This window comes from Mercenaria mercenaria, chromosome 7 (genome assembly GCF_021730395.1).
Source record: "Mercenaria mercenaria strain notata chromosome 7, MADL_Memer_1, whole genome shotgun sequence".
NCBI lineage: Eukaryota > Metazoa > Mollusca > Bivalvia > Venerida > Veneridae > Mercenaria > Mercenaria mercenaria.
Window position 1 is genome coordinate 76,928,450 of NC_069367.1, and position 27,662 is coordinate 76,956,111.

At 35.1% G+C, this 27,662-nt stretch overlaps 2 protein-coding genes across 2 annotated transcripts in view; one reads left to right on the top strand and one right to left on the bottom strand.

Annotated features, from left to right (window-relative positions):
* Positions 1-2,809, bottom strand: part of LOC123553864 (uncharacterized protein C5orf34 homolog) — a 46,273-nt gene extending 43,464 nt beyond the window's left edge. The window contains exon 1 of the mRNA XM_053548697.1: positions 2,762-2,809. The gene's annotated coding sequence lies outside the window, so the exon portion shown is untranslated. The remainder of the gene's footprint in view (positions 1-2,761) is intronic.
* A 19-nt stretch (positions 2,810-2,828) lies between these two features.
* LOC123553868 (uncharacterized) lies at positions 2,829-26,685 on the top strand. The gene is made up of 6 exons (XM_053548698.1): positions 2,829-3,021; positions 10,420-10,508; positions 11,732-11,874; positions 13,909-14,043; positions 14,971-15,058; positions 17,788-26,685. The coding sequence occupies exons 2-6, from the start codon at positions 10,454-10,456 to the stop codon at positions 18,234-18,236; spliced, it is 870 nt and encodes a 289-aa protein (XP_053404673.1). The 5' UTR covers positions 2,829-3,021; positions 10,420-10,453; the 3' UTR covers positions 18,237-26,685.
* Positions 26,686-27,662: the final 977 nt, after the last annotated feature.

A 27,662-nucleotide genomic window follows, 5' to 3' on the forward strand; every position in this document is an offset into this window, starting at 1 on the left:
AGTTACAGGCCCTTTGCGTGATTCGCACCGACCTAAAACAAAACTGATACAATAATGCCATCGTCAAAGTTGATTAGTGCGGTTCTCTTTTCTTATTAGTATTGTGTATATGTGTATATATTTAGTACCATACTATTTTCACTTGAAACTTGTACATTTTGATTTTACAATAATAAAGCTAAGTACTAGTAACAGTTACCATTTGTATAATTTATTAGAAATATACTATATGTTGAATAAGATTATGATGCCAACCATTGAATATTGTTTTAATGCATTGTGTTCTTTTGTGACTTATTACATAAAATGTAGACTTATTAATATTGTGTATATGTGTATATTATTGGTACCATACTTTTTTCACTTGAAATTTGTGAATTCTGATTCTACAATGATAAAGCTAGTAACAGTTACCATTCGTATGATTTATTAAAAATGTAATATATATTGAATAAGTTTATGATGCCAAGTCAACCATTAAATATTGTTTTAACGCATTGTGTTCTTGTGTGACTTCTTACATAACATGTAGACTTTATCTAGTCACTTGCTCATATTGACAACCATACACGCCATAATTTTTCAGAACGTTTCCGGGATTCTGAGTTAAAATTTCCGGGATTTTTACCTTTTGTCCGGGACATACACCGTGACATTGGTATTCGTCTGTTTCATGCAAAAATATCATAATATACATGTAGTTTCCCCGAGATAAACATTGTTCACTCGCTTGTATTAATTTGCGGCAAATGTCGTCTAGCTTTCTAAGGGAGGTAAATACATGTATACAGTAATACATCTATAGTTCGGCACGTGAATTTATTGCGTTCCCAAGGTGAACAGAATTAGGAGACTTACTATATACGAAAAATCAACCTGGTCATCGTGATTTAGATTCTAGCTAATTTGGTATCATTCTAAAGCTTAAACATTTATCTAATAATTAAATTGAATCCTAAAAGGAATAAATAAATCTTGAAGATAAAATCGACAATATAAAATGTTTGGAGTCGGGTCAATTTTCATGGGTCGGTCGGCAAAGGCATTCAGCATTTTCATTCAGAATATGTGTGACAATCGATGTAGATCTTAAATAATTACAACCTTTTAAAATAATTATCGTTTAATTGACCGTTTTCAACAATCTCTTCCATTACCGCCAACGTGCTAAAAACAAAGAGATTTACGACTATTGTTCCTAATCTAACTATCATAAAACAGTTACTGATTGCATAATCTTGTCAGTTCTTAATCAGGGTCATCATAATAACCGACTGTAACTTAATCAGTGTCGCCAAAAGATCGTCGCGTGATCAAAGCGGGCTTAATCAACATGTGGCTCGAGGGCATGAAACTGATTATGAATAAACAATGTGACACCGGGACTGTTTATTGTGTAAAATTTAACAACTTACAGACAAAAACAAGTTTTTGGGGGATTATCATTATTTGTTCCAGTATTTTTATTTTTCCGGGACATTTTAAGACTGTCCGGGACACCGGGACGAGTATGTAATTTCCGGGACAATCCCGGACAATCCGGGACGTATCACATGTATGTGACAACATTATTTTTTAATTGAATGAATAACATTTCACGGCCCACCGAACAATCTATCTGTCTGATAACATTTAATAACTTCACCAATTTTCGATATATCAAGCTCATTTTTCGTATTTATTACTCTATTAACCTTATTTACGATATGAAAAACAATCATGTAAATGAATTAAAAAATAAACAAACGCTGAACTTTTTTTGCTATTAAATATCAAATGTGAAAATAGCGGAAAAAGATTTTTTCATTGTGCGCATTGAAAACATTTAATAACTTCACCAATTTTCGATATATCAAGCTCATATTTCGTATTTATTAGTCTATTAATCTTATTTCCAATATGAAAAAACAATCATGTAAATAAATTAAGAAATAAACAAATGCCGAGCTTTTTTTGCTATTTAAAGCGTTTTTTGCAAAAAAAAGTGTTTTCCGCTATTTAGGCGTACCCGGTTACATAACTTAAAACAGTTACACCCCTGACTGTTTAACTAAAATAAAGGTTTTAAATCGATATAATATTTCCATGAAACTTCAAAGTTTTGTTGTTTGTAGCATCATCTGGGGCATGTGCAGTGAAAAATCTTAATTTAATTTCGAAAATAGTGTGATATTTAATTCTTAAGTCACTATATGTTCATTGTAAATATACTTTGTTATACCCAAGTGGAAACTGGCAGGTACTCGAAAATGCAGCTCTCTGATTGGTCAATTAGAACCCCTAATGTACTGTGATGTCATGATAAAGTTATGAATTATGACTTGCGTACAATTAGTTGGACTAGGTTTGGTGCCAGTGCACTCCACAGTGCAGCTGTGAAGCAAATAAATTGATTGTCTGTAGGCTATGCCTGCATTCATATGCTTAAGGAATATCATACATTTACTAATTACTATATCTGCACAATGCCCCGGTGCACCCCGCTACAAACTCTTCTCCAGGTACTCAGCCGCTTAAAATATTGATAATTTTTAGATGGAAGAGTGGGCATTCAGAAAGTATTGCCACTGATATCAACGGTTGGATCGAAAATTAATGAGTACGAAAAATATGTAAACAAACATTATTTTGAGGGACATGTGCACCCAGTATGACAATGTACAAGCAAATGAAAACACTTCCAAACATTATCATTAAATATATTAATCTAAATATGTAATGTATTCTAAGTTAATAATTGAACAGATTTTTAAAATGTTACCGCTCATGTCATAACAAGAATAAAAGCTGCAAGAGTAATATGCCCCTGGCGAAACTACTCTCTTCAAAGGAGAATTTTGAGCAAATATATTTTGTTGTTTGTTTTGAGTTTTTAACTAACTTTATCTTGTAATTATTTAATCAAGTACATGAAATCGTCTTCATACACTGATAAAAAAACTAACCTAAAATACTACGTTTACCCAGATTATAATTTATACAACATTCAATGATCTAGGGCCTGTTTGGGATATATTTTCTGTGAGTACAGACAGTTCCTTTCTCCAGCTATTTTCTTATTTAATTTTGTTGCAATTGTAATAGAAATAAGTTTAATCAATATTCACAGTGTTCGTTTAATTATTTACATGAAACACGCACAAAACACAGAAAAGGCGGCTGCCGAAAAGGCATACAGGTTTTAAAACTAGTGTTTTTATAGGTGCAATGCACGTACGCAGAATTTTGCATGTGCATTTTTTTTTTACTTTGACAAAGTCTTTTTTACCTTGACAAAAAGTTGAGTGGGTTAATCAGCTTTTCAACAAAAAAAATCAGTAATGACGTAATTTATTTGTGTCTTAATTTAAGTCCCCGGTACGCATGCCTTTTCCAGGTACTGTTACACCACTGAAGTTAAACATGAATCGTGGCCAACAGATACCAATAAACAGTTGTCATGTTTAACGATCTGTCCGCTCCTGCCTTTTCTAAATTGTGGTAGGTGGAAAAATATTCTTCTACTAGCCGCTTTACCAATCAGTTTTTCCCTTTCATTGAAATTGGGCAGACTGAAAGTATCCAGTGAAGAATGAGATACATCGGCCCACGACAAAGAATCAGTATGTTATTTCCTTCATAATTAATTGGCGTTAATTGATTTTTTGAAGGAATTATCATGAAGGATCTTTATCATTTGTTTGTAATATTGGTCTGCGCTGTTATTCACGAGTTTCGGTCACATTTCAGGCGTGTGGAAATCCCAATATTTTTCACTTGTCCACGGACAAATGAGACTTAAAAATCTACTTGTCCGCAGTCTAAACTTACTTGCCCGGATTTTCAACATTTAAGCATGCGTGAAACTAATAGTAATTCTTTGTTTTGGACAATAATCTACAGGTAGTAACAAAAGCAAACATAATAAAGTGTATTAATTTACTGTAACTGTTTCAAAAAATAAGCTTCCAACACTTTTGCTTGTGTTCGTCTGCAGACGTACATTTAACAGAAATGTCTGGAAGACTGCCCATCATGCCATGCGAAGCCGCATTAGGACACATGAAACTTTCGAGCTCTTTGTGCTTTGACTGATGATTTTGTCGGTAGATGAAGTTGTAACGACGAATTTGTTCAAAACATTGTGATAATTGATTTACGTTTGCGATTTCTAATAGCCGAGTTACCGTTGCAAAATCACGCGAGACCGAGTCAGGGAACCAACCAGAACGCAGAAAAAGAGATGTTTAATTTAGACGCAGTATGGTTTTCCCCTCGGCGGGTGATACATTTGTTTCGTACTTGAAATTCATTAATAAACTCCATAAACTTGAAGCAATGTTCAGCTTTCTAAATTATTCTTTCCTTTTCTCATTTCATACCAGAAAATTTGTGCTTGTCCACGGACAAACGGAATGCAAAAATGCACTTGTCTGCCGTCAAAAAGTCCCGAGTCGGACATGTTTGACATAGGAATTCCACACCCCTGCATTTCAAAACTAATGACAATTCTTTTTTTTTTTATTTGCTTCTGTGTTAAATGGTAAAAGAATGAAGTTAATTAGTAAATACATTTAGAGATTGTCGTTACAGAGATGCGTTTTTATATATGGGATAGGATTTAACAAATTGTGATATCATTCATGTCATTTTTGGTGATCTGCTGAGTTATGAAAAATTTAAAGTTTCTTAACCATTTTGTTTGTGTAATTGTTTTTTTTCAAAAAGAGACACCAAAATAATTTTGATTGCAACTAATCTATATTTAACTATATACTTATGACGTAGAGTTGCAAAAAAACTCTTCCAAAAAGAAAATTAGGGTTACGTAGGTCTGAAAAAAAAAAAAAAAAAAATTTTTTATTAAGTGAGACTTTTCGGAAATTATTTTTGTGTCAAAAAATGAGTACAAATAAGGGGGTTATGCCTTTAGGGCATCAGTTAGTTGATTTCTAACATCACTGACCATGTTTAAAGCATAAAAAAAGTGCAGTTTTGCAAGTTTTTAGCTTGACTATACCAAGTATGGAGAGCTGTCCTACGTAACCCGGTGTCGGCGGTGGCGTCGGCGTCCTTCCGTGTCCGCACTTTAGTTAAAGTTTTGATGCACTTTCCCTTTATCTCTGTAATTACTTGATGCATTTGTTTCAAACTTAAAATAGTTATTCCTCATTATCACCCAACTCTCACACCAATATTTCATGAATTATACCCCCTTTTTACTTAGAATTTCAGGTTTAAGTTTTGATGCACTTTCATTCTATCTCAGTTATTACTGAATGGATTTGATTCAAACTTAAAATAGTTGTTCCACCTTACCACCCACATCATATGACACAAGGTCCATAACTCTGGTACCAATATTTGATGAATTATGGCCCCTTTTACTTAGAATTTCAGGTTAAACTTTTCATGCACTTTCACTCTTATCTCAGTTATTACTAAATGGATTTGATTCAAACTTAAAATAGTTATTCAACATGATCACTCACATCATTTGATACAAGGGCCATAACTCTTGCACCAATATTTCATGAATTATCCCCCCTTTTTACTTAGAAATTCAGGTTTACGTTTTGATGCACTTTCACTCTATCTCAGTTATTATGCCCCCCTTCAAAGAAGGAGGGGTATATTGTTTTGCAGATGTCGGTCGGTCAGAATGTAGACCTGCTAGACCAATCCGTTTCCGGATGATAACTCAAGAATGCTTGGGCCTAGGATCATGAAAGTTGATAGGAAGGTTGGACATCACCAGCAGATGACCCCTATTGATTTTGAGGTATGTATGTCAAAGATCTAGGTCACAGTGACCCTGAACAGTTAAACGGTTTCCGGATGGTAACTCAATAACGCTTGGGCCTAGGATCATGAAAATTGATAGGATGGTTGGTCATGACCAGCAGATGACCCGTATTGATTTTGAGGTCAATATGTTAAAGATCAAGGTCACAGTGACCCTGAACAGTTAACGGTTTCCGGATGATAACTCAAGAACGCTTGGGCCTAGGATCATGAAAGTTGATAAGAAGGTTGGTCATTACCAGCAGATGACCCCTATTGTTTTAGAGGTCAGTATGTCAAGGTCAAGTTCACAGTGACTCTGAACAGTTAAACGGTTTCTGGATGATAACTCAAGAACGCTTGGGCCTAGGATCATGTTTGATAAGGAGGTTGATCATGACCAGCAGATGACCCCCTATTGATTTTGAGGTCAGTATGTCAAAGATCAAGGTCACAGTGACATGGAACAGTTAAACGGTTTCCGGATGATAACTCAAGGTTGCTTTGGCCTAGGATCGTGAAAGTTGATAGGGAGGTTGGTCATCACCAGCAGATGACCCCTATTGATTTTGAGATCAGTAGGTCAAAGGTTAAGGTCACAGTGACCAGGAACAGTAAAATGGTTTCTGGGCGATAACTCAAGAACGCTTGGGCCTAGGATCAGGAAAATTGATAAGGAGATTGGTCATGACCAGCAGATGACTCCTATTGATCTTGAGGTCATTAGGTCAAAGTTCAAGGTCACATTGGCCAGGAACAGTTAAACGGCTTTTGGATGATAACTTGAGAACGCTTAGACCAAGGGTCATGAAAGATGATAGAGAGGTTTATCATGACCAGCAGATGACCTCTATAGATTTTGAGGTCAGTAGGTCAAAGGTCAAGGTTACAGTGACCTGGCACATTTAAACCTTTTCCAGACAATAACTTGAGAACGCTTGGGTCCTAGGATCATGAAACTTAATAGGGAGGTTGGTCATGACCAGTAGATGACCCCTATAGATTTTGAGGTCAGTAGGCCAAAGGTGAAGGTCACATTGACCCGGAACAGTTAAACCCTTTCCGGACGATACCTTGAGAATGCTTGGGCCTAGGATAACGAACCTTAACAGGGAGGTTGATCATGACCAGCAGATGACCCCTGTTGATTTTTAGATCAATAGGTTAAAGGTCAAGGTCAGGTTGAACCAGAACAGTAGAACTTTTGTTTACAGTGAGCATATAATTTCTGTTTCTTGTGCAATTACTGAATGCATCAAGGGGGGCATTTCGTGTTCGACGAGCTCTTGTTACTAAATGGATTTGATTCAAACTTAAAACAGTTGTTCCACCTTATCATATGATTCAAGGTCCATAACTCTGGTACCAATATTTCCTAAATTATGTCCCCTTTTACTTAGAATTTCAGGTTAAAATTTTGATCAACTTTCATTCTATCTCAGTTATTACTAAAAGGATTTGATTCAAATTTAAAACAGTTATTCAGCATCATCACTCACATCATATGACAGAAGGACCATAACTCTTGTACCAATATTTCATGAATTATCCCCCTTTTTACTTAGACTTTCAGGCTTAAGTTTTGATGCACTTTCACTCTATCTCAGTTATTACTAAATGGATTTGATTCAAACTTAAAATAGTTGTTCCACTTTATCACCCACATCATATGACACAAGGTCCATAACTCTGGTACCAATATTTCATTAATTATGCCCCCTTTTACTTAGACTTTCAGGTTAATTTTGATTCACTTTCACTATTTCTCAGTTATTACTAAATGGATTTGATTTAAACTTGAAGTTGTTATACCACATCGTCACCCACATCATATGACACAAGGTGCAAAAATCACTCTTGCACCAATATTTCATGAATCATCCCACTTTTTGCTTAGAATTATACTTATTTAATGTTCTTTATCTCTCTTATTACTTGATACTTTTGACACAGACTCAAGCTATTGTCCAATATCTTCATTCTTATTGGAGTCATTAAACACTCTAGTGACAGCTCCCGCTTCCTCAGATGTGCCAAGTTAAACTACCGGTATCCAGCATCAAAATAGTCGAGCGCGCTGTCTCCTTTGACAGCTCTTGTTGTTAAAAGTTGAAACAAATATTCTCCAAGGCCATAAAAACATTAAGGGTCAGGCCAAAAATTTAGGGTAGGTTGGGATACCGGAAACAAACAATTTTTTTTACGCCTTACTATATATTAAGGGCAATACTACACCACATTACTTTACGTGCTGGGATGCCAAATGAAAACTTGTGAGTCCAAGCATATTTTATGCTTGCACCCCCAGTTTTCATAGAAAACCCCGAGAATTTGAAATCAGTCAGTCACAGGGGGTGTAAAAAAAACCCTCAGAGAAAAAATGTTGTGGGAACACTGATTCACTTAAAACTTGTCGTAATGAATGTAAATGGTTCACAGATACCAGCATTGTGTATGACCGAATTGTTAACATCTTCTTTTGAAACATAGATACATAACATGATAACATCTACATCTTCTACATCTACATGTTTCTCTCGAGCAATGGTCTGCGATTATGATTGGGAGGCATTAGTCTAAAAACAATGTGTTAGTTTACAATGCCATGGTTATGTGCAAAGTTAAAACAGTTAGGTTTAAAAGATATAGAACAGTATACAGTGATTGTGTGCTAAAAGAAGGATAAAAACAAGGGGAGACTGAGCTCTGTTATGTGACTGCCAGCGTGTCAGAGAAGACATTTAGGCAGGGTCTTGACTGAATATATATGGGAAGAGCATTCCAGTATCTGATGGTTCTGGGGTAGAAAGAATTTGAGTGATATTGGGTGCGTGACTGGGGTATGAGAAAATTTAGGTTCCATGTTGGTATCAGGTGGTTTTGGTCAACAAGACAAGTTTATACTGGATTCGATATAAAAAAAGATAAGAGTTTTGAATTCTACACTGCAGTGTTCTAGAGATTTCTACTGGAGTTCTTGAATCATTTTAGTTACACTGTCAGTAAAGTCGTAGTTGTTACAGACAAATCTAGCAACTGCTGCTGCGCAGCTCTCTGAACACTCAACTTTACTGGTTAGGTGTTTCTGCCAGGGGTGCCAGGCAATGGAGCAATATTCTAACTGGTGTCTTACATCTATATAATTATTATTAAAGGTGTTATTGGCTGCTTGTTTGACCTGTTTATTGTTTGTTTTGACATTTCAATTCATGAATCTCAATGAGTTATTTGCCTTTGCAGTTATATTGTTTATGTGTTGGATCCAGTTTAGATCTTTTGTGATTGTTATACCAAGATATTTACCTGAGTCAGTTGTTTTTAGTTCAGTACCATGGAAGATGTAAGGGTAAATATCTGGATTTTTCTTTCGGGATATCCTAAAAATTAGCACCTCACATTTATCTGGGTTAAATTCCATGGCCCAGTCTTTTTCCCAAGATGTGGTGTTCCTATAACGGAGGAACACCACATAAAATATACCATTCCATGCTGATTAATTTCCATTATTAAAAGATTAACAAGGGTATCAAACCCTTTCATGAATTATATTTGAAATCCAGCAGGAAAAAAATACACATAAATTGATAAAAAGCTATTAACAGTGCTTTCCCATTTAACTATCGGTAGCTAGTTTAATGCTAAATTTCTAAAATAGACTGGTCTATCCTTCAATTTGGGCAATACCATTTGTTAGTCGAAGGGGTGTTCTCTGGAAATTTACTGCCTGAATAGCGAACAGTGCAGACCATGATCAGCTGACCTTGGTCTTCACTGGTCACAAAGGCAGAATCACTTGCCGACAGCAGGTTAAAGGTTTAAGAGCATTGATCATGAATGGGAACTTTTAAAAAGTTTTGAGATCTGTGCCGAGTTTGTTTTAAAGTACTGGCAGGGGGATGAGGGAGAGGAAAGAGGGGAGTCAAAACTTAAAGTGTTTGTGAGGAGAACAATAATATTATCCATCATTCCATCATCGCATTACTTATTTCTTCTACAGTTTCCATTCACTTCACTTAAAACTTGGTATACATCATCATCTTGAAGTGAGCATGCACATATAATTGGGAATTTCATGTCCATGCAGTTTTATTTGTTCTTGATTTATGCCCCTTTTTTTAGACTTTTATCATAACTACATCTATATTTTGGATAGTCCACTCCTCTGTCAGTTTCCAGCCAATTAACATAAAAAGAAAGCAGTTAATTTTATATTAAGCATTTTTTTTTCAAAAACTTTCAGAGGCATGTCTTATTCAGTTGACATCTTTCTTGGTTTTTGATACAGTAGTCAACAACAGAGCTACCTCAGATTACATCCTTAAACATTGTATGACAGTAACTTTCCACAGAATGGAATATAATGTGACTATGAAATGATAGCTTGCTACAACAGCAAGTCAAGAGAATAAGAACCATTACTGAGACTACTTTAAATACTTTTAAAATTATTTCTGTTTTTGTACTTAATTTTTCACATAACGAAAATCAAAGGCTAGACTTTGACTTTGCTGATATAGAAATGAAGTTAATTTAGTATTGATACAATGGTAGACAGCAAGTACAGGAAGTGAAAAACATAATAACAATAACTTTGTCTTAAATATTTTTAGAGTAAATATTTTTAGAATTATCTCCTTTTTACCTTTTATATTCCAGGTTGGTTGAATATGGGCAAGCAAACAAATACACAATGAGACATCTGAAGATTTCAGCACAGGCTTTTGTCATAGCTCACGTAATCATAGGTAATTAATTTTACATTTATGGTCAGCACTTTCTCTTTGTCCATAGTCAGGCCTGTTTAACTGTCAGAACATTTCTTTCGAATCACAAATTGACTTTACATCAGGATTTTTATCTCCCTTTACCCAAATGCCAAACTGTTCTCCAGATAAAAGGCACAGGTCACTTCAAAAGCCAATGGCTTTACAGACATCAGAACATGCATAAGCCTGAATCGAAGTGAAACATTCATTAGCAAAGGGATCATGATATGTTTCTCCACTTAATATATTTCATTGTTCATCATATATTATGTAAATGTTTGCCACCACGGACTTAAAGCCCAGTTGAATAAACTTGAAACTTGTTTCGTTAAATAACTTGGATTAGATTAAAACTGCTCGTTCACAGTTAAGGTACAAAATTTGAAAAGCTTCATCTTAACAGAGGCTGATATTAGATCTAACATTAAAAAGTAATAAACGTGAATTTTAAAGTGGTTTTGATTATTTGACAAAACCTTTGTAGGAAGTTAACTGTGCTTGTCTTTTAAAAAAAAAGGTTTGCTGAGCCTCTTTTCTCATTATTCAAAGTCACTTAATTGGTATTTTTAGCTTATAAAAGTCAGTATTTCAGTTTGTGCAACTTATAAAAGTCAGTATTTCAGTTTGTGCAACTTATAAAAATCTGTATAAATCAGTATTTCAGTTTCTGCACTTATAAAAATCAGTATTTCAGTTTGTGCAACTTACAAAAGTCAGTATTTCAGTTTGTACAACTTATAAAAGTCAGTATTTCAGTTTATGCAACTTATAAATGTCAGTATTTCAGTTTGTGCAACTTATAAAAATTAGTCTTTTCAGTTTGTGCAACTTATAAAAATCAGTATTACAGTTTGTGCAACTAATAAAAATCAGTATTTCAGTTTGTGCAACTAATAAAAGTCAGTATTTCAGTTTGTGCAACTTACAAAAGTCAGTATTTCAGTTTGTACAACTTACAAATGTCAGTATTTCAGTTTGTGCAACTTATAAAAATCAGTATTTCAGTTTGTGCAACTTATAAAAGTCAGTATTTCAGTTTGTGCAACTAATAAAAATCAGTATTTCAGTTTGTGCAACTTATAAAAGTCAGTATTTCAGTTTGTGCAACTTATAAAAGTCAGTAATTCAGTTTGTGCAACTAATAAAAATCAGTATTTCAGTTTGTGCAGCTTATAAAAGTCAATATTTCACTTCTTTTTCAGGTGTTGTTGGTCAGAATGAAATCTGTACGTTCTATGGTCTAGAAGCGAACTGCCGCTACCGTATTGATGCTATTTCTCTGTCACAGATCAGGGCAGATATTAATCAGTGTGCCGACCCTGTTGAGGTCACATTCATCATCAAGGTAAATAATGAAATGATATATTTTTAGCTTACCTGTCACATAGTGACAGGGTGAGCTTTTGTGATCGTCTGTCGTCCATCCATCGTCCATCCGCCCACAATTTCTTGTGAACACGATAAAGACCACATTTTGCAATCAATTTTAATAAAACTTGCACACAACTTGTATTGGCATAATATTTCTGTTCCTTTCGAAAACTGGCCAGATCTCGTCATGGGTTCTAGAGTTATGGCCCCTTAAAGGGCCAAAATTTGCTATTTTTGGCTTGTGAACACAATAGAGACCACATTTTGCAATTGATTTTAATAAAACTTGCACATAAATTGTATTGGCATAATATCTCGGTTCCTTTTGAAAACTGGCCAGATTCCGTCATTGGTTTCAGAGTTACGGCCCCTTAAAGGGCCAAAATTTGCTTTTTTGGCTTGTGAACACGATAGAGACCACATTTTGCAATTGATTTTAATTAAACTTGCACACAACTTGTATTGGCATAATATCTCGATTTCTTTTGAAAACTGGCCAGATCCCATTATGGGTTCTAGAGTTATGGCCCCTTAAAGGGCCAAAAATTGCTATTTTGGCTTTTGCAGTCATATAGAGACTTCATTTATGGTTTGATTTGATACAGACTTGCCAGATATCTTTAACAACAATAGATCTTAGATTCCATGATGAACCCGGCAGATCCAGTCATAGGTTCCGGAGTAACGGCCCCTGATTGACCCCTGAAAGAGCCAAAATTTGTTAATTTTACCTAGTGAACATGATAGAAGTGACATTTTACATTGGATTTTAACTACACTTACAACTGAAGTCACAATAGTATCTCAGTTCCTTTCGAAAACCGGCTAGATTCCGTCATGGGTTCTAGAGTTACTGCCCCTAAAAGGGGAAAAATTTTCTATATTGGACCTTTCAGCCATATAGAGGTTTCATTTATGCTTTGATTTGAAATCAAAGAATAAGCTTGTTTACACTCTAGGTGGCTCATTTTTTATTCTATCTTCATAAAACTTGGTCAGAATGTTTGTTATCATAAAGTCTTGGATGATTTCAAATCTGGGTCACGTGGGGTCAAAAACTAGGTCACTAGGTCAAATCAAAGGAAAAGCTTGTATACACTCTAGAGGCCACCTTTTTGCTCCAATCTTCCCGAAACTATGTCAGAATGTTTGTTTTCATGAAATCTTGGACAAGTTCAAATCTGGGTCATGTGGGGTAAAAATTAGGTCACTAGGTCAAATCAAAGAAAATGCTTGTGTACACCCAAGAGGCCACATTTTTGGTCTAATCTTTATGAAAATTGGTCAGAATATTTGTCTCCATGAAATCACTAGGTAAAACATGTTTACACTGTTATGGTGTGTTACTCAGGTGAGCGACCTAGGGCCATCTTGGCCCACTTTTTGTAATATCAGATAAGTCTGCATGATCAAACTTTCATGAAATTGAAAAACAAAGGTAAGTACATGTATATGTGTATTAAAGTGGAATAAAGTAGAAAAATACTATACCACCAAACACGAAAAATTTTAATTTTAATATACTTTTTTTGTATTAAAGTGGCAAATTTTCACTTTAAAACAAAGTCTTGAGTTTGCTTGACCAATTCTTTTCAGGAAATAACAACAATAAAAAACTAAATAAGCAAAAATTATTAACTTCAATCAGAACATTTCTCTGTTGAAAGAAGTAAGGGAGCCAGTTTGTTTTGTTTTGCTTCTTTCGCAAAAAAAAATGATCTTTTTTTTTTTTTTTCAAAGTAAACTATCGGATATTGATGATTGCAGTACATGATAAATACCTAACACAGATCCAAAAAGTCTCAAAATTTTAGTTATTGATATAAACAAAACTTTCGTATATGTTTATTTGAAGGACTTGGAAATCAGTTTTTAGACTTTACTTATAGTGTTCCTGTCGCTGCTTTTTGTGGTAAATTTGTTTTAATGAAAATTTAATAAAATGTTTTTATGAATTATTCACAAAGAATTGTAATGGTGAATGATAATATTGATGCTTCATTTGTAGAATGAACGACCTCATGTAGACTTCAAACACACATTTAACAGTGCAGACACACTGGTGTCTGTGCCAAGGTTTACTGTACACACACAGCTCCGTGTCAGGCTTACCAAGAAAGAAGATGATGTCATCAATATAGAGGTATTTACACCTCATTCTATTTTTCTGTGATTCACTAAGTTTTAACTGGTATTGTATCTTAAATGTATAGATAAAAACATTAGCTGAAATTTTGAGTACAAGCAAATCATTCACTATTTATTTTAGAGTAAGTCCCTAAATCTTGTTTTATGAATACATATGGTTAAATGGATTTTTTACCAGTAAATTACTAATTCATACCTATACAGATCATTATTTAGACTAGTCAACTAAGCTGTCATCAGAGTACAACCCTATGAGCTACAGGTATGCAATTAGGGGCTAGACCCTTTTGAAACAGCCAATCTGTAAAATGAAGAATGTAAGCTCTTTTAATTAAGAACCCGCCCGCTTAGCTCAGTAGGTAGAGCATCGGTCTACGGATCGCGGGGTCGCGAGTTCGATCCTCGGGCGGGGCGTATGTTCTCCGTGACTATTTGATAAATGACATTGTGTCTGAAATCATTAGTCCTCCACCTCTGATTCATGTGGGGAAGTTGGCAGTTACTTGCGGAGAACAGGTTTGTACTGGTACAGAATCCAGGAACACTGGTTAGGTTAACTGCCCGCCGTTACATGACTGAAATACTGTTGAAAAACGGCGTTAAACCCAAAACAAACAAACAAACAAACAAACTTTTAATTAAGTGTAAGATTATTCACCTGCCGGAACTGTGAAAGCATTTCATTGTATGAGAACAGAAGTTGTGGTTTTGACCAAAAGGACTGTTTCCTGATGATGTGATTTTGTGGATTTCAACTTTTGAACATAAAATGAATAGGAATTTTACTTGTTTGTTAGTATTAAATTTTGTGAATTGACTACAACATGAAGTCCATGAAAATAATCGCAATATGAGGAGTACTTTTCTCATGGAAGGTAGTATGGTGTCTGCAGTGTCAGTTAGCTTTTCAATTGTTTTTCAGGCAGATTTCTATGTTTATGGGCAGGCTAGAGCAGATTTTATAAACGAAGATGTCAAACTCAGAGGATTGGAGGAACACTGTCCATTTTGTAAGTCCCAAACTGGCGAGTCCAGGGTCCACGAAGGTCCAAGGTTATAAAGGGACCAGTCTGAAAAATCTAACATCTGATTGGTCGTTCGTGAGCTCAGTTTTGAAACTGACCAATAGCAAGACTGCATGCTTAGACTGGTTTCCAAACTCAGTTTTACAAAATTTAAAACTGCTTTCATGCTGGAAAAGCATCTGTTGTTTGGATCTCAAAAATCAACATTTTATATTAGATATTAATTTTTCACTTTTTGAAAATACTCAAACAGGAAAGGCCACGCTGTTCATATGTCCATTCTGTCAGCTAGATCTTAAATCACAAGACAATAAAACAATTTTCAAAATTGGCTTTAGAATGAGAAAGTTATGAACATTTAGATATTTTTCAAAATGGCACATTTAATACTTGACTGTATTTTTTTTAGCTACTCACCCTAGCATATGCATCAGCATCACACCTTGGTTAAAGTTTTGCATGCAAGTACATATAGCTATCATTTAAAGGCATATAACTTTGAAACTTATTTTTTCTTTTACTAGGTCAATTACCAGCCTCACTGGGTCAAGTCCCATAACTCAGACAATATTTTGGCCAAATTATGCCCCCTTTTTGACTTAGAAAATCCTGGTTAAAGTTTTGCATGCAAGTTACTATCTCCAAAACTAATGCAAATACTGAATTGAAGCTTCACATGTGTCTTTTGGGTTATATAACTAGGTGATAGCATCAAGTCCCATAACTCTGACATGCATTTTGGCCAAATTATGCTCCCTTTACGTCCTAAAATTGTGGTTAAAGTTTTGCATGCAAGTTACTGTCTCAGAAACTAATGCAAATATTGAATTGAAACTTTACACGTTTCTTCAGGTTTATAAAACTAGGTCATAGCGTCAAGTCCCATAACTCTGACTTGTATTTTGCAAAATTATGTCCCCTTTTTGACTTAAAAATTTCTGGTTAAAGTTTTTCATGCAAGTTACTATTTCCAAAACTAATGCAGAACTGGATTGAAAATTTATAGAAATTTGAACATTTAAGGTAATATTTCTGCTTCTGTGACAACAATTCCAATAGTCCTGATTGGCTGTCTTACGGACAGCTCTTGTTCATTCTTAATAATTATTGTCTAGAACAAAAGAAATAGTTATGCTTTTTTATACCTTAAGCTCAAGAAACAACAGGAGGTCATTTTTAACTCACCTGAGCCAAAGGCTCATGATGAGCTTTTGTGACTGCTCAATGTCCGTCGTGTGTCGTCCATTATGTGTCCGTCAACATTTTCTAAAAAAATCTTCTTCTTGAAAACCACTTGGCAGAATTACACCAAACTTCACACGAATGATCCTTGTGTGGCCCCCTTTTAAAATTATTCACTAAATTGAATTCCATGCAGAACTCTGGTTGACATGGCAACCGAAAGGAAAAACTTAAAAAAAATTCTTGTCCAAAACCGCAGAGCTTAGAGCCTTGACATTTGGCATGTTACATCATCTTATAGTCCTCTATGAAGATTATTCAAGTTGTGCCCCTGGGGTGAAAAGAGGCCCTGCCCCGGGAGTCCCAAGTTTTACATAGACTTATATAGGAAAAAACTTTAAAAATCTTCTTGTCTGAAACCACAAGACCTAGGCCTTTGGTATTTGGTATGTAGCATTGCCTTATAGGCCTCTACCAAGAGTGTTCAAAATATTACCCTGGGGTGAAAAGAGGCCCTGCCCCAGGGGGTCTCAAGTTTTACATAGACTTATATAGGAAAAAATTTTAAAAATCTTCTTTTCTGAAACTGCAAGCCCTAGGCTTTTGATATTTGGTATGTTGCAATGCCTAGTGGTCCTCTACCAAATTTGTTCAAATTATGCCCCTGAGTTGAAAAGAGGCCCCACCTCGGGTGGTCCCAAGTTTAGCATTAGACATATAGGAAAAAACTTCTTGCCTGAAACTGCAAGGCGTAGGCTTTTGATATTTGGTATGTTGCATTGCCTTATGATCCTCTACCAAAATTTTTCAAATTATGCCCCTGGGTTGAAAGGAGGTCCTGCCCTTGGGGTCCAAAGTTAACATAAACTTATAAAAAAGATTAATATCTTCTTCTCTGAAAATTCAAGGCCTAGGCCTTTGATGTTTAATACATTGCATTGCCTAGTTGATCTGTATCAAGATTGTTCAAATTATGCCCCTTTTTTTTTTAAGATACAGTCTTGAAATTTGGATGACATATACAGTTTTGCACACCGATCTTAAAACTGACTTTCAGTGACCATGAATTTGACCTACTTACCTACTTTCTTAATATTTTAGCATCAGTTTGACATTTGAAACATGTGGCTCATATTACTCTGGTGAGTGATCCAGGGTCTTTATGACCCTCTTGTAATAGTTAAAATGGTATTTGCCAAATAAAGAATTCAGCAATGTGTATTAATGACATGACTTAGCTATAAAATGGCTGCCTCGATGGTTAAAGTTTCAATATTACTGTCTTTCTAAAGTTAGAAGATGGTGTGAAAACATTTGACATGTTGAATCATTCCAAATTATGTCTTACAATTAGCATTAAATGTACAGATCTCTTAAATCATGGGCAAATATCTCAAATGCACACACACAGACCTACATTTAAATTATGATCCAAAAGTACAGAACTATCTTAAAACATGTTGCTTGGAGTGAATTATTCTTTTGTTATTTATCTAAACCAATGCCCTTTAATGTCATATTTCTTCTTTCAGTGAACGCAGCTGCAAAGATTGCTATAGGTGTGATGGGTGGATTAGCAGTCATTGCAGCATTTCTGATCTTTACCTTGTTGTTCATTCGATATAAAAGGAGAAAGAAGAGGGCAGCAAATGCTGAGAACCAGCTTGTACAAAATGCTGCTGAGCCAGGAACCTCAAGTCCAGGTCTTTCATTAACAAATCTGAATGAGAATTATGTGACATCCAATCATGTGACTTCAGTAGATAGTGAAAATGGTGGAATTAACACAACAGAGAGAAATGCAGTACTTACAAATGAAAATAGAAATACAAATAATGCTGAAATAAATGACACAAATGATGTAAAGTCAGGTGGAGAGAGATCTTCTAGTCATGGAGAAAGGAGGAAGGATTTACATGGACCAGATGTAAGGTTCTCAGAAATATTGAAAACTGAAAATCTCAAGATATCAGACTGTTAGCATCTGTTTGAGAGCTTTCTAGAAAGTTGTACTGTTAACAGCAGTTTGGAGGACTGCTAGAAGACTGGACTGTTAGCAGGTTGTACGTTTCCACCTGAGTGCTTACTTTGTTTTATATTTAACTTACAAGGTCAGGCATTCCTTACTGCAGAAAGCCTAACAAAATAGTATTAAAATGTAGTTCTGCCTTCTTTATGTATGATTACTCAGTCATGCATAATCTAGCAGACATATTACACAAATTATGTGTCATATAGATGCAGTGTGTATACTGTTGGCATTTTTGATGGCTGCTGCCACCAGTGTCAAAAAGAATACTCCGTTTGAGAAATCTTGTCAGTTTTTAAGACCATCCTAACAACACAACCAAAAATAGTTTTCCAGGTAACAATTATCTACACAACGACTAAAATCAATACAAACTGAAGTCAACATTTTAATTAAAACAACCACGTGTATGAATACAAATATGCAAATTTATGGTCACGTGAATAAACGATGACCTCATGTCACCTGAACTGGAGCGATGATATTGATTATCTATTGCAAAAAAGAACAATGACTTCTGCTAGCAATAATTTGCGGCTAAAAATAGAAACGGAATTTCAATGGAAAAGTTTCGAAACATTTCCGGTCCGTAGACTATACCAGTTTGTACGTCTGATAGCTTTTCCAGCAAGTTGTAACACTTTTCAAATATGTCAGAACAAACTTAAATGTTCGTCATAGCTATCAAATTGTAAGATATTATATTAATGCAACCCTAGTGATCTAAGAATGTAACTGAATTTTCGACTGCATTTCAAGCACGCAAAAATATGACCACATGTTAATTAGGCTATTTATAGAAAATCGATAATCAGCAGTGATATGGATTTCCTCAGGCCTGGAACAACTGATACGTATTAGACCTTCCTGCTCAGGCGTTGATACTGCCAATTAACACTGATTAGCGCAAATTTAGTGAGATGATTTATGAACAGGACAGTACTTTATTGATATAACTTGAACATGTACAGTTTATCATTATATCACTATCAAGAACAAAATATACTAAAACATGCTTAGCAATACGAGAGTGAACAAAAATAAAAGAACATTCAGTTAAAATTCATTCGATATTGTTTGCAATGTGACCTGCCGTGAGAATCAAAGACATGTATGTTTTCTAAATAATATTCACTCGCGGATAATCTTCCTTCAGCAAATGTACAATATAAGATACTATATGTATGCATAGATACACATGTATTTGGTATAATTTCGTCTGACAAAACACGAATTATCAACGTGGAAACCCACAGGTCGCCAAAGCTGAGAAGTGTTGCAAGCTCGCTTTGACTAAGTGGTGCTACTGTATCACGATTTCATCAACTTGTAAGCCCGTGAAAGTGGGCGCAGCGATGATACTAATACTCGCCTTTTTGAAACTGCAATCTGTCAGACTGTAGCAAGTCGTCGGATAACAGATTTGACCAACTTTAAAATTAAATTTCTGCTCCCTTCAGCTAAATTCATTCGAGTCGCACCATGAGAAAAACGACATAGTGCATTTGTGACCAGCATAAACCCAGATCAAACTGCGGATCCGCACACCACTCTGGTCAGGATCCTTGCTGTTCGCTAACGGTTTCTCTAGTTGCAATAGGCTTCGAAAGCTAACAGCATGAATTCTGACCAGACTGCGCGGATAAACAAGCTGGTCTGGATCGCACTATGCTGGTTTTCTCATGGTGCGTCTCAATATGAGCATCCAGACACATCTACGCAGTCTGGCCAGGGTCCATGCTGTTTGCTTTCAAAGTCTACTGGAATTCTAGAAACTGTTAGCGAACAGCATGGGTCCTGACCAGACTGTGCGGATGCGCAGGCTGGTCTGGATCCATGCTGGTCGCAAACCCACTATGTTGGTTTTCTCATGGCGCGGCTCATATATCTGGATACAAATATATGTATAAAAATTAAAACGGTTTCGTTTCGCCAGTTACATAGTTTCAACTTTTTTCTCGGTCTGACTAAAGTTGTAAGTTTGTCTGACTTAATGTCCAGCATTTTTGCGAAGCCTGCTGTTAAGTCTTGCGAACTTTTGAGTATAACAGATGGAGTGATAATTAATGTACCTCTAAAATACACTGGCTGCAGACCTGACATTCTGAGGTGCATTTGTGGTGCATGTTTGTGTTGTTTTCTTTCACAAAAGTCTCATTAAAACCACAGCTATCTGATACGGACTAAATCAGTGTGTATAATAATTCATGACAGACACTGCCCAAAAGCTTTAAAAAGAAACCTTAAAAGCTGAATGATTTGGAGAAAAAGCCTATATTATTTATTCATAGTAAAACATCTTCGATATAATTTATGTTGTAGTTTTCATCACAAATAATCAAAAAGGATCAAAACTATTCGTTAAAGACTGAATCAGTATGTATGTAAACAATGACTGGCAGTGAAAAAGGATTAATTTTGAAACCAAAGCCGAATATTAAAAAAAAAAATGCAAAAAAAATGTTCTTATGGTTTATATTAACAATTCCTCAGTTGTCGCTTTCTTTGTGATATTTTAAACATTGATTAGCAGCCACCATCAGCGCTTTGAGGGCTTTGATTTACAGTATTTATTATGAATGCAATCATGAAACCTTTGTGTGCTAAAAATAAACTTTACGGCATGAAAATTGATTTGTCTGCCCACTCAGAATGGTGTGTTTACAGTGACTAAGAAAATGGGATTATACAAAGAATAAGCATGAAAGGGAAGCTACTGTATTCAGCTATTGAAACCATATATAACGTTGAATTAACTCTACCCATTAATTCAATACTAAAAATTGCTGTCCTAACTTCTTTATAAAATATGAGTAACATAAGTTCTGCAATCAGCCATCAAGATGAACTCAGAAAATTCATGGTTTTAAAAACCAACTTCATAAAGTAGATTATTAAACAGATTTTACACTGTAGTCTGTGAACAATATATCTCTGTACCGGTACCTGGCAATGTAGTCTGTGAACAATATATCTGTGCCGGTACCTGGCAATGTAGTCTGTGAACAATATATCTCTGTACCGGTACCTGGCAATGTAGTCTGTGAACAATATATCTGTGCCGGTACCTGGCAGTGTAGTCTGTGAACAATATATCTCTGTGCCGGTACCTGGCAGTGTAGTCTGTGAACAATATATCTCTGTGCCGGTACCTGGCAGTGTAGTCTGTGAACAATATATCTCTGTGCCGGTACCTGGCAGTGTAGTCTGTGAACAATATATCTCTGTGCCGGTACCTGGCAGTGTAGTCTGTGAACAATATATCTCTGTGCCGGTACCTGGCAGTGTAGTCTGTGAACAATATATCTCTGTGCCGGTACCTGGCAGTGTAGTCTGTGAACAATATATCTCTGTGCCAGTACCTGGCAATTTTAGTCTTTCAAAAAAGCTGTGTTCAAGAAATGCATATTTGGAAAATAGATATTGTTTAAACCAAACCATGGTAATGATGATTGCCATGTCATTCACATTATCAATGTTAACATCAAAATTTCATGTTTATGCAAGCAGAAACATACCTTAGCACTACAAAGTGAACATTAACCTGTGAGGATTCCATTATAGTTTTCACGGTTGACTAATGAAAACTTAACTTTATATCGTTATTACATAATTTCATATGATTATATGTGTTATTTTGATGTCAATTGGTGATTGTTTTTCTTTAGCTTCTTCTGTTTATGGAAGCAATGCTGTTTTTTTTGTGCGGTTAAATGTAGTCGGTAAATAGTTAAAATGAAACAACACTAGAAAATAATATTTATCTGTGTAATCATAACCATACATCTGATATAATTTAAATAGTTAGCAGTGAAGACATTGATGTTACTTCTGGATCAACCCTCATATTTATCAAAGACCATATGGAAAGTTAACCTGCTATACATATCAGATATCATTGTGACTTTAACCTATTGTACATATCAGAGAATTTAAAACCTATTTCACATATTAGATATCATCAGATAAAAGCTATTGCTCATATCAGAGATCATTATGTAACTTTGTTCTGTTGTACATATCAAAGATCATTATGTAACTTTGTTCTGCTGTACATATCGGAGATCATTATGTAAGTTTGTTCTGTTGTACATATCAAAGATCATTATGTAACTTTGTTCTGCTGTACATATCAGAGATCATTATGTAACTTTGTTCTGTTGTATGTATCAGAGATCATTATGTGACTTAAACCTATTATACATATCAGAGATCATCAGGTAAATTTATAACTTATTGTACATATCATAGATCATTATGTGAATTCAATGTTTCCTACATTTTAGAGATATTTTTAGTATATGTTTGTTTCGTATTTTGTGAATTCATTGTTTTATACCATATTTCTATACATTTTATTTTATATTTGGAAATGCAATTATTTATTTACTGCTAGTCAAGAAAAAACTAACTCAAAATAGCAGAAATCTTTTACTATGATATATTGTATTTATGTATAAAATATGACAGAAAATGTTTAAAAGTTTGTTTTTTATGAAAATTTCACATGCAGTGTATATTACTGTTACTAAATCTATTGACAGGTTTGCTTACATATTAGTCTTTTCGTTTGTCATTCCAGCCAGGAGAGAAATTTTTGTCTGTTTAATTTCATACAGATTAAAAATAAGACAACACCTTCACAACTAGGTTTGACTGTTACGTCTTTGTCAGAAATAATATACAGTATAAATGATGTCATATCCATCATTGTGACAGAAGTGTCATTTTTATGCCTCTCCCCCACCCCACTTCAAAGAAGTGTGAGTAAATTGTTTTGCTCATTGTCTTTTAATAGGTCTGTCTATTGGAAGACCATTGGTTTTGATTTGTAACTAGAGAATGCTTGATATCACAGAATGATATCATGTGGTCATTAGATGACCACAGCTGTTTAAGGGGTTTGTAGGTCAAAGGGAAAGGTCACAAAGACCTTGAAACTTAAAATGGTTTCTGCTCCATGACTAAACAACTCTTTGGTCTAAAATAATTAAACTTCATAGGATGATTGACTTTAGCCAGAAGATTACCCCTATTGTTTTGGGAATCAGCAGGTCAAAGATGAAGATCACATTGACCTGCAGACTGAAAATACTTTCTGCTCAATAAGTAAAGAACACTTTAGCCTATAATCATCAAACTTCGTACAATGATTACCCATGGTCAGTAGATGTTTTATTGTTTTGGAGTTGGTAGGTTTAAGGTCAAGGTCAAAGTGACCTAGAGGCTCAAAACAGATTCTGCTCTAAGAGTACAGACAGCTTTGGCATACAGTCATTATATGATTATTCCCTGTTGTCAGTAGTTTGTTTTGGGGGTTGGCAGGTCAAAGGTCAAGGTCACAGTGGTTTCCACTTCATAATCAAAGAATGCTTTAATTGTCAATCTATATGGGATTTTACCTGTAGACAGTAGATGATGTTGTTTTAGGTTGTTTTGTCAAAGTCAAGGTCACAGCATAAAAAGTTCATACCTGGTTGCCACAACAGTCCATCATAGGGTTATATGTGTTTTACAAACAGCTCGTTTTTAGAAATTCTGTGTTTTAATATGCAGTACGAATTATGACTTTTATTTTTTACTTAAGGTTTAGAACTGAGACTTGTTTGAATAACAAGTACCCAGCTTTACGAGCTACAAGAGACTGGTAGCCATCTTAGATGAGCTATTTTTAATTCCTCTTAGTGTACAGCATGTACATTGCCTTCGTTAATTAATCATACTGAGTTTGTTAAGAGCTATGAAGATCACTGAATTTACCCTGGTTCATACTAACCCAGATTACACCTAACTTCTTGTATTTTATTCTCAAATAACACATGCATTACAGAATGTTGTTATTATTATGTAATACAGAAATAGTAAGTTGATGTGTTGTAATTTGGTATTATTACATGGTACACAGATATTCAAGAAGCACATGTATTATAGGATGATAATACATGAAACCTCAGATGTATACAGGATATACATTTTTCCTTTGCATAAAATTTTGTGGTTTTGGCCATGAGTTTATTGAATTCAATTTTATAAAGATTGAAGACATGCTAACTTTATTTATTCATTTTGGACTTTTGTAGTGCACCATGTGTAATATTTTCAAGTATAAATGACTGCTGATCACGACAAGATAAGAAAGTTCAGTCAAACTTTGTTTGCTTAAACTCGATGGGACAAAATTTTGTTCAAATTATCGATAATTCTAGCCACCAAAAAATATACATTATATAGATATTTTGCCTGGACCTTATGATGAGTTTAAGCGAAGGGTGGTGTACAAATTGTCCAAGTTGGAGGGAGTGAAGTTTGACTGTACTCCATCCTTCTACCTAATGTTTTATGTTTCCTCCATATCTTAAGTCTCTTATATTAAATTTTGTATACTTAGATGGTACAAAAGTTCATCTGATATAAAGTTGGTACAGACTCCAGTTGTGTTAGGTTAAGATCAAAGTCATGACTAGTGATCAAAGGTTACAAAATGTGTTATATGCAAACTTTTGTGTTCCGACCATATTTTGAGATAAAATGATTCAGTTTTGTATTAGCGCAGTCATGAAAATTTGTCCCCAAGGAATAGTGACAGTTTCAGATGGTAGTAAAGCCAAAATGCAGTGTGCAAGAACCGTAACATTGTCTGAAACATTTATCACTGTAATTTCCTTTTGTACTTAATAATTTTATACCAAACTTCAACTGCTGAAATGAAGAAGTTCTAAAAATTTGTTTGGTTCATGCCAAATTTTAATATTTTACTTAAGTTTAAGAATTACACTTTTAAAAATTAAAGAACTTATTGTTTAACTTTTACAGCTGTCAACTAAAAAGATCTTTTATCTTATGATGATTTACATGCTTAGTATGTTTCTTTTTAAATAAAAGTGAATTTAAGTTGTGCCTTATTACATTCAGTATAGTTGGTCCATTATTCCCAGCAGTGTACATACATATATTTATATATACTTTAACCTTTATAATTGATGGCTAGGTAAGTCTTACCGCTAGATATAGATCCTGAAAACACATCTTTCACAAAGCACTGAAATTATGTTACAGGTGATAAACTAGAAATTTGTGTTGTTATTTAACTTTGAATTCTGTTTACTAGTGTATGATTTCTGCACTCCCTTTTAATTATACCCCCAGAAAACGAAGTTTTGGGGGGTATATAGAAGCGCGCTTGTCGGTCGGTCAGTCCGTTGGTTTTCATGGTTTCCGAACAATAACTCGTGAAAGGCTTCAACGATTTAAACAATTTTTGATACACAGGTGTAACATCAGAAAATACAGGTCAGGTTCGACTTAGAGGTCAGTAGGTCAAAGTTCAAGGTCACAGTGACCCTGAACAGTTAAATGGTTTCCGGATGATAACTCGAGAACGCTTGGGCCTAAGATCATAAATTTTGGTACACAGGTGTAACATCATGAAATACAGGTCAAGTTCAACTTTAGGATCAGTAGGTCAAAGGTCAAGGTCACAATGACCCGGAACAGTTAAATGGTTTCCGGATGATAACTTGAGAACGCTTGAGCCTAGGATCATAAATTTTGGTACACAGATGTAACATGATAAACTACAGGTCAAGTTCGACTTTGAGGTCAGTAGGTCAAAGGTCAAGGTTACAATGACACAAAACAGTTAAACAGCTTTCAGATGATAACTTGAGAACGCTTAGGCCTAGGATCATGAAAATTGATAGGGAGGTTGGTCATGACCAGCAGATGGCCCCTAATGATTTTGAGGTCAGTAGGTCACAGGTCAAGGTCACAGTGACCCGGAACATTTAAACAGTTTTCAGACAATAGCTTGAGAGCGCTTGGGCCTAGGATCACGACACTCAATATGGAGGTTGCTCTTGATTTCGAGTTCATAGGTCAAAGGTCAGAGTGACCCTGAACATTTAAACCATTTCGGGACAATAACTTGAGAACGCTTGGGCTGAGGATCATGAAACTTCATAGGGAGGTTGATCATGACCAGCAGATGACCCCTATTTATTTTGAGGTCAGTAGGTCAAAGATCAAGCAAGTTCGGCTTTGACATTGGCTTAGTTCTGTGACAAGGCCATATGGTGGGGGTATAATTTGTCACTCCTGTGACAGCTCTAGCTTGTTCTAGATAATTCTAAAATGTATAGCATAAGGGGTCAAGACCACTGGTTCTGAATTGTAATTGATAAAAGAAGCCATTTAGACATAATGTTATGTCTTTAAAATGGATTGTGGTTTCCTGTTTGTATGTCTGTCATTAGAGTAGTACTCAGTATTTTTTTGCAAACATGACATTTTTAAAGGCTTGGTCAGTGAAAAATGTTTGTTATACATATAACATGCAATATATTGTGTTAATGTATTATTTTGATACCGAGATATTTTTTAATAAAAAGAGTATAATTATGTTTTTAAAGCTTATTTTATCCATTGAACCTGAAAGTGTATTGTCCCACACTTTAGCTCAGCTGAGAACGAAGTGCTCAATATGAGCTGTTGTGACAGGTCATTGTCCGACATCCGTTGTCCGTCAACATTTGCCTTGTTAACACACTAGAGGCCACAGTTGTGACCCAGTCTTTATGAAACATAATCAGAATGTGTTTGTCTTGATGATCTTTAGGTCAAGTTTGAAATTGGGTCATGTGGGATCAAAAACTAGATCAGTAGGCCAGATCAAAGAAAAATCTTTTTAACATTCTAGAGTCCACAGTTTAAGTTTGAAACTCATAAGAATTAGTCAGAATGTTTGTCTTGATGAACTCTACGCCAAGTTAGAATCTAGGTTATGTGGGGTCAAAAACTAGGTCATCCGGTCAAATCAAAGGAAAAGCTTGTTAACACTCTAGATGCCACATTTATGGCCATATCTTCATGAAACTTGATCAGAATGTTTATCTTGATGATTTAGGCCAAGTTCGAAATTTGGTCATGTAGGGTCAAAAACTAGGTCAGTACGCCAGATCAAAGGAAAACCTTGTTAACAACCTAGAGACCACATTTTAAGTTTGAAACTCATGAGAATTGGTCAGTGTTTGTCTTGATGACCTCTAGGTCAAGTTAGAATCTGGGTCATGTGGGGTCAAAAACTAGGTCACCCGATCAAATCAAAGGAAAAGTTTGTTAGCACTCAAGAGGCCACATTTATGCCCTATCTTCATGAAACTTGGTCAGAATGTTTATCTTGATGATTCCTAGGCCAAGATCGAAACTGGGTCATGTGGGGTCAAAAACTAGATCATCCGCTCAAATCAAAGGAAAAGCTGTTAACATTCTAGAGGCCACATTTCTGACTCTATCTTCAAGAAACTTGGTCAGAATGTTCATCTTGATGATTCCAAGGCCAAATTTGAATCTGGGTGATGTGGATTTAAAAACTAGGTCACT

Bases quoted from the DNA above. Each gene is read 5' to 3' on its own strand.
- LOC123553868 (XM_053548698.1), top strand. From the start codon at position 10,454: ATGAGACATCTGAAGATTTCAGCACAGGCTTTTGTCATAGCTCACGTA. The intron at 10,509-11,731 runs GTAATTAATTTT...CTTCTTTTTCAG, and splicing joins CATAGCTCACGTAATCATAG to GTGTTGTTGGTCAGAATGAA. The intron at 11,875-13,908 runs GTAAATAATGAA...CTTCATTTGTAG, and splicing joins AGGTCACATTCATCATCAAG to AATGAACGACCTCATGTAGA.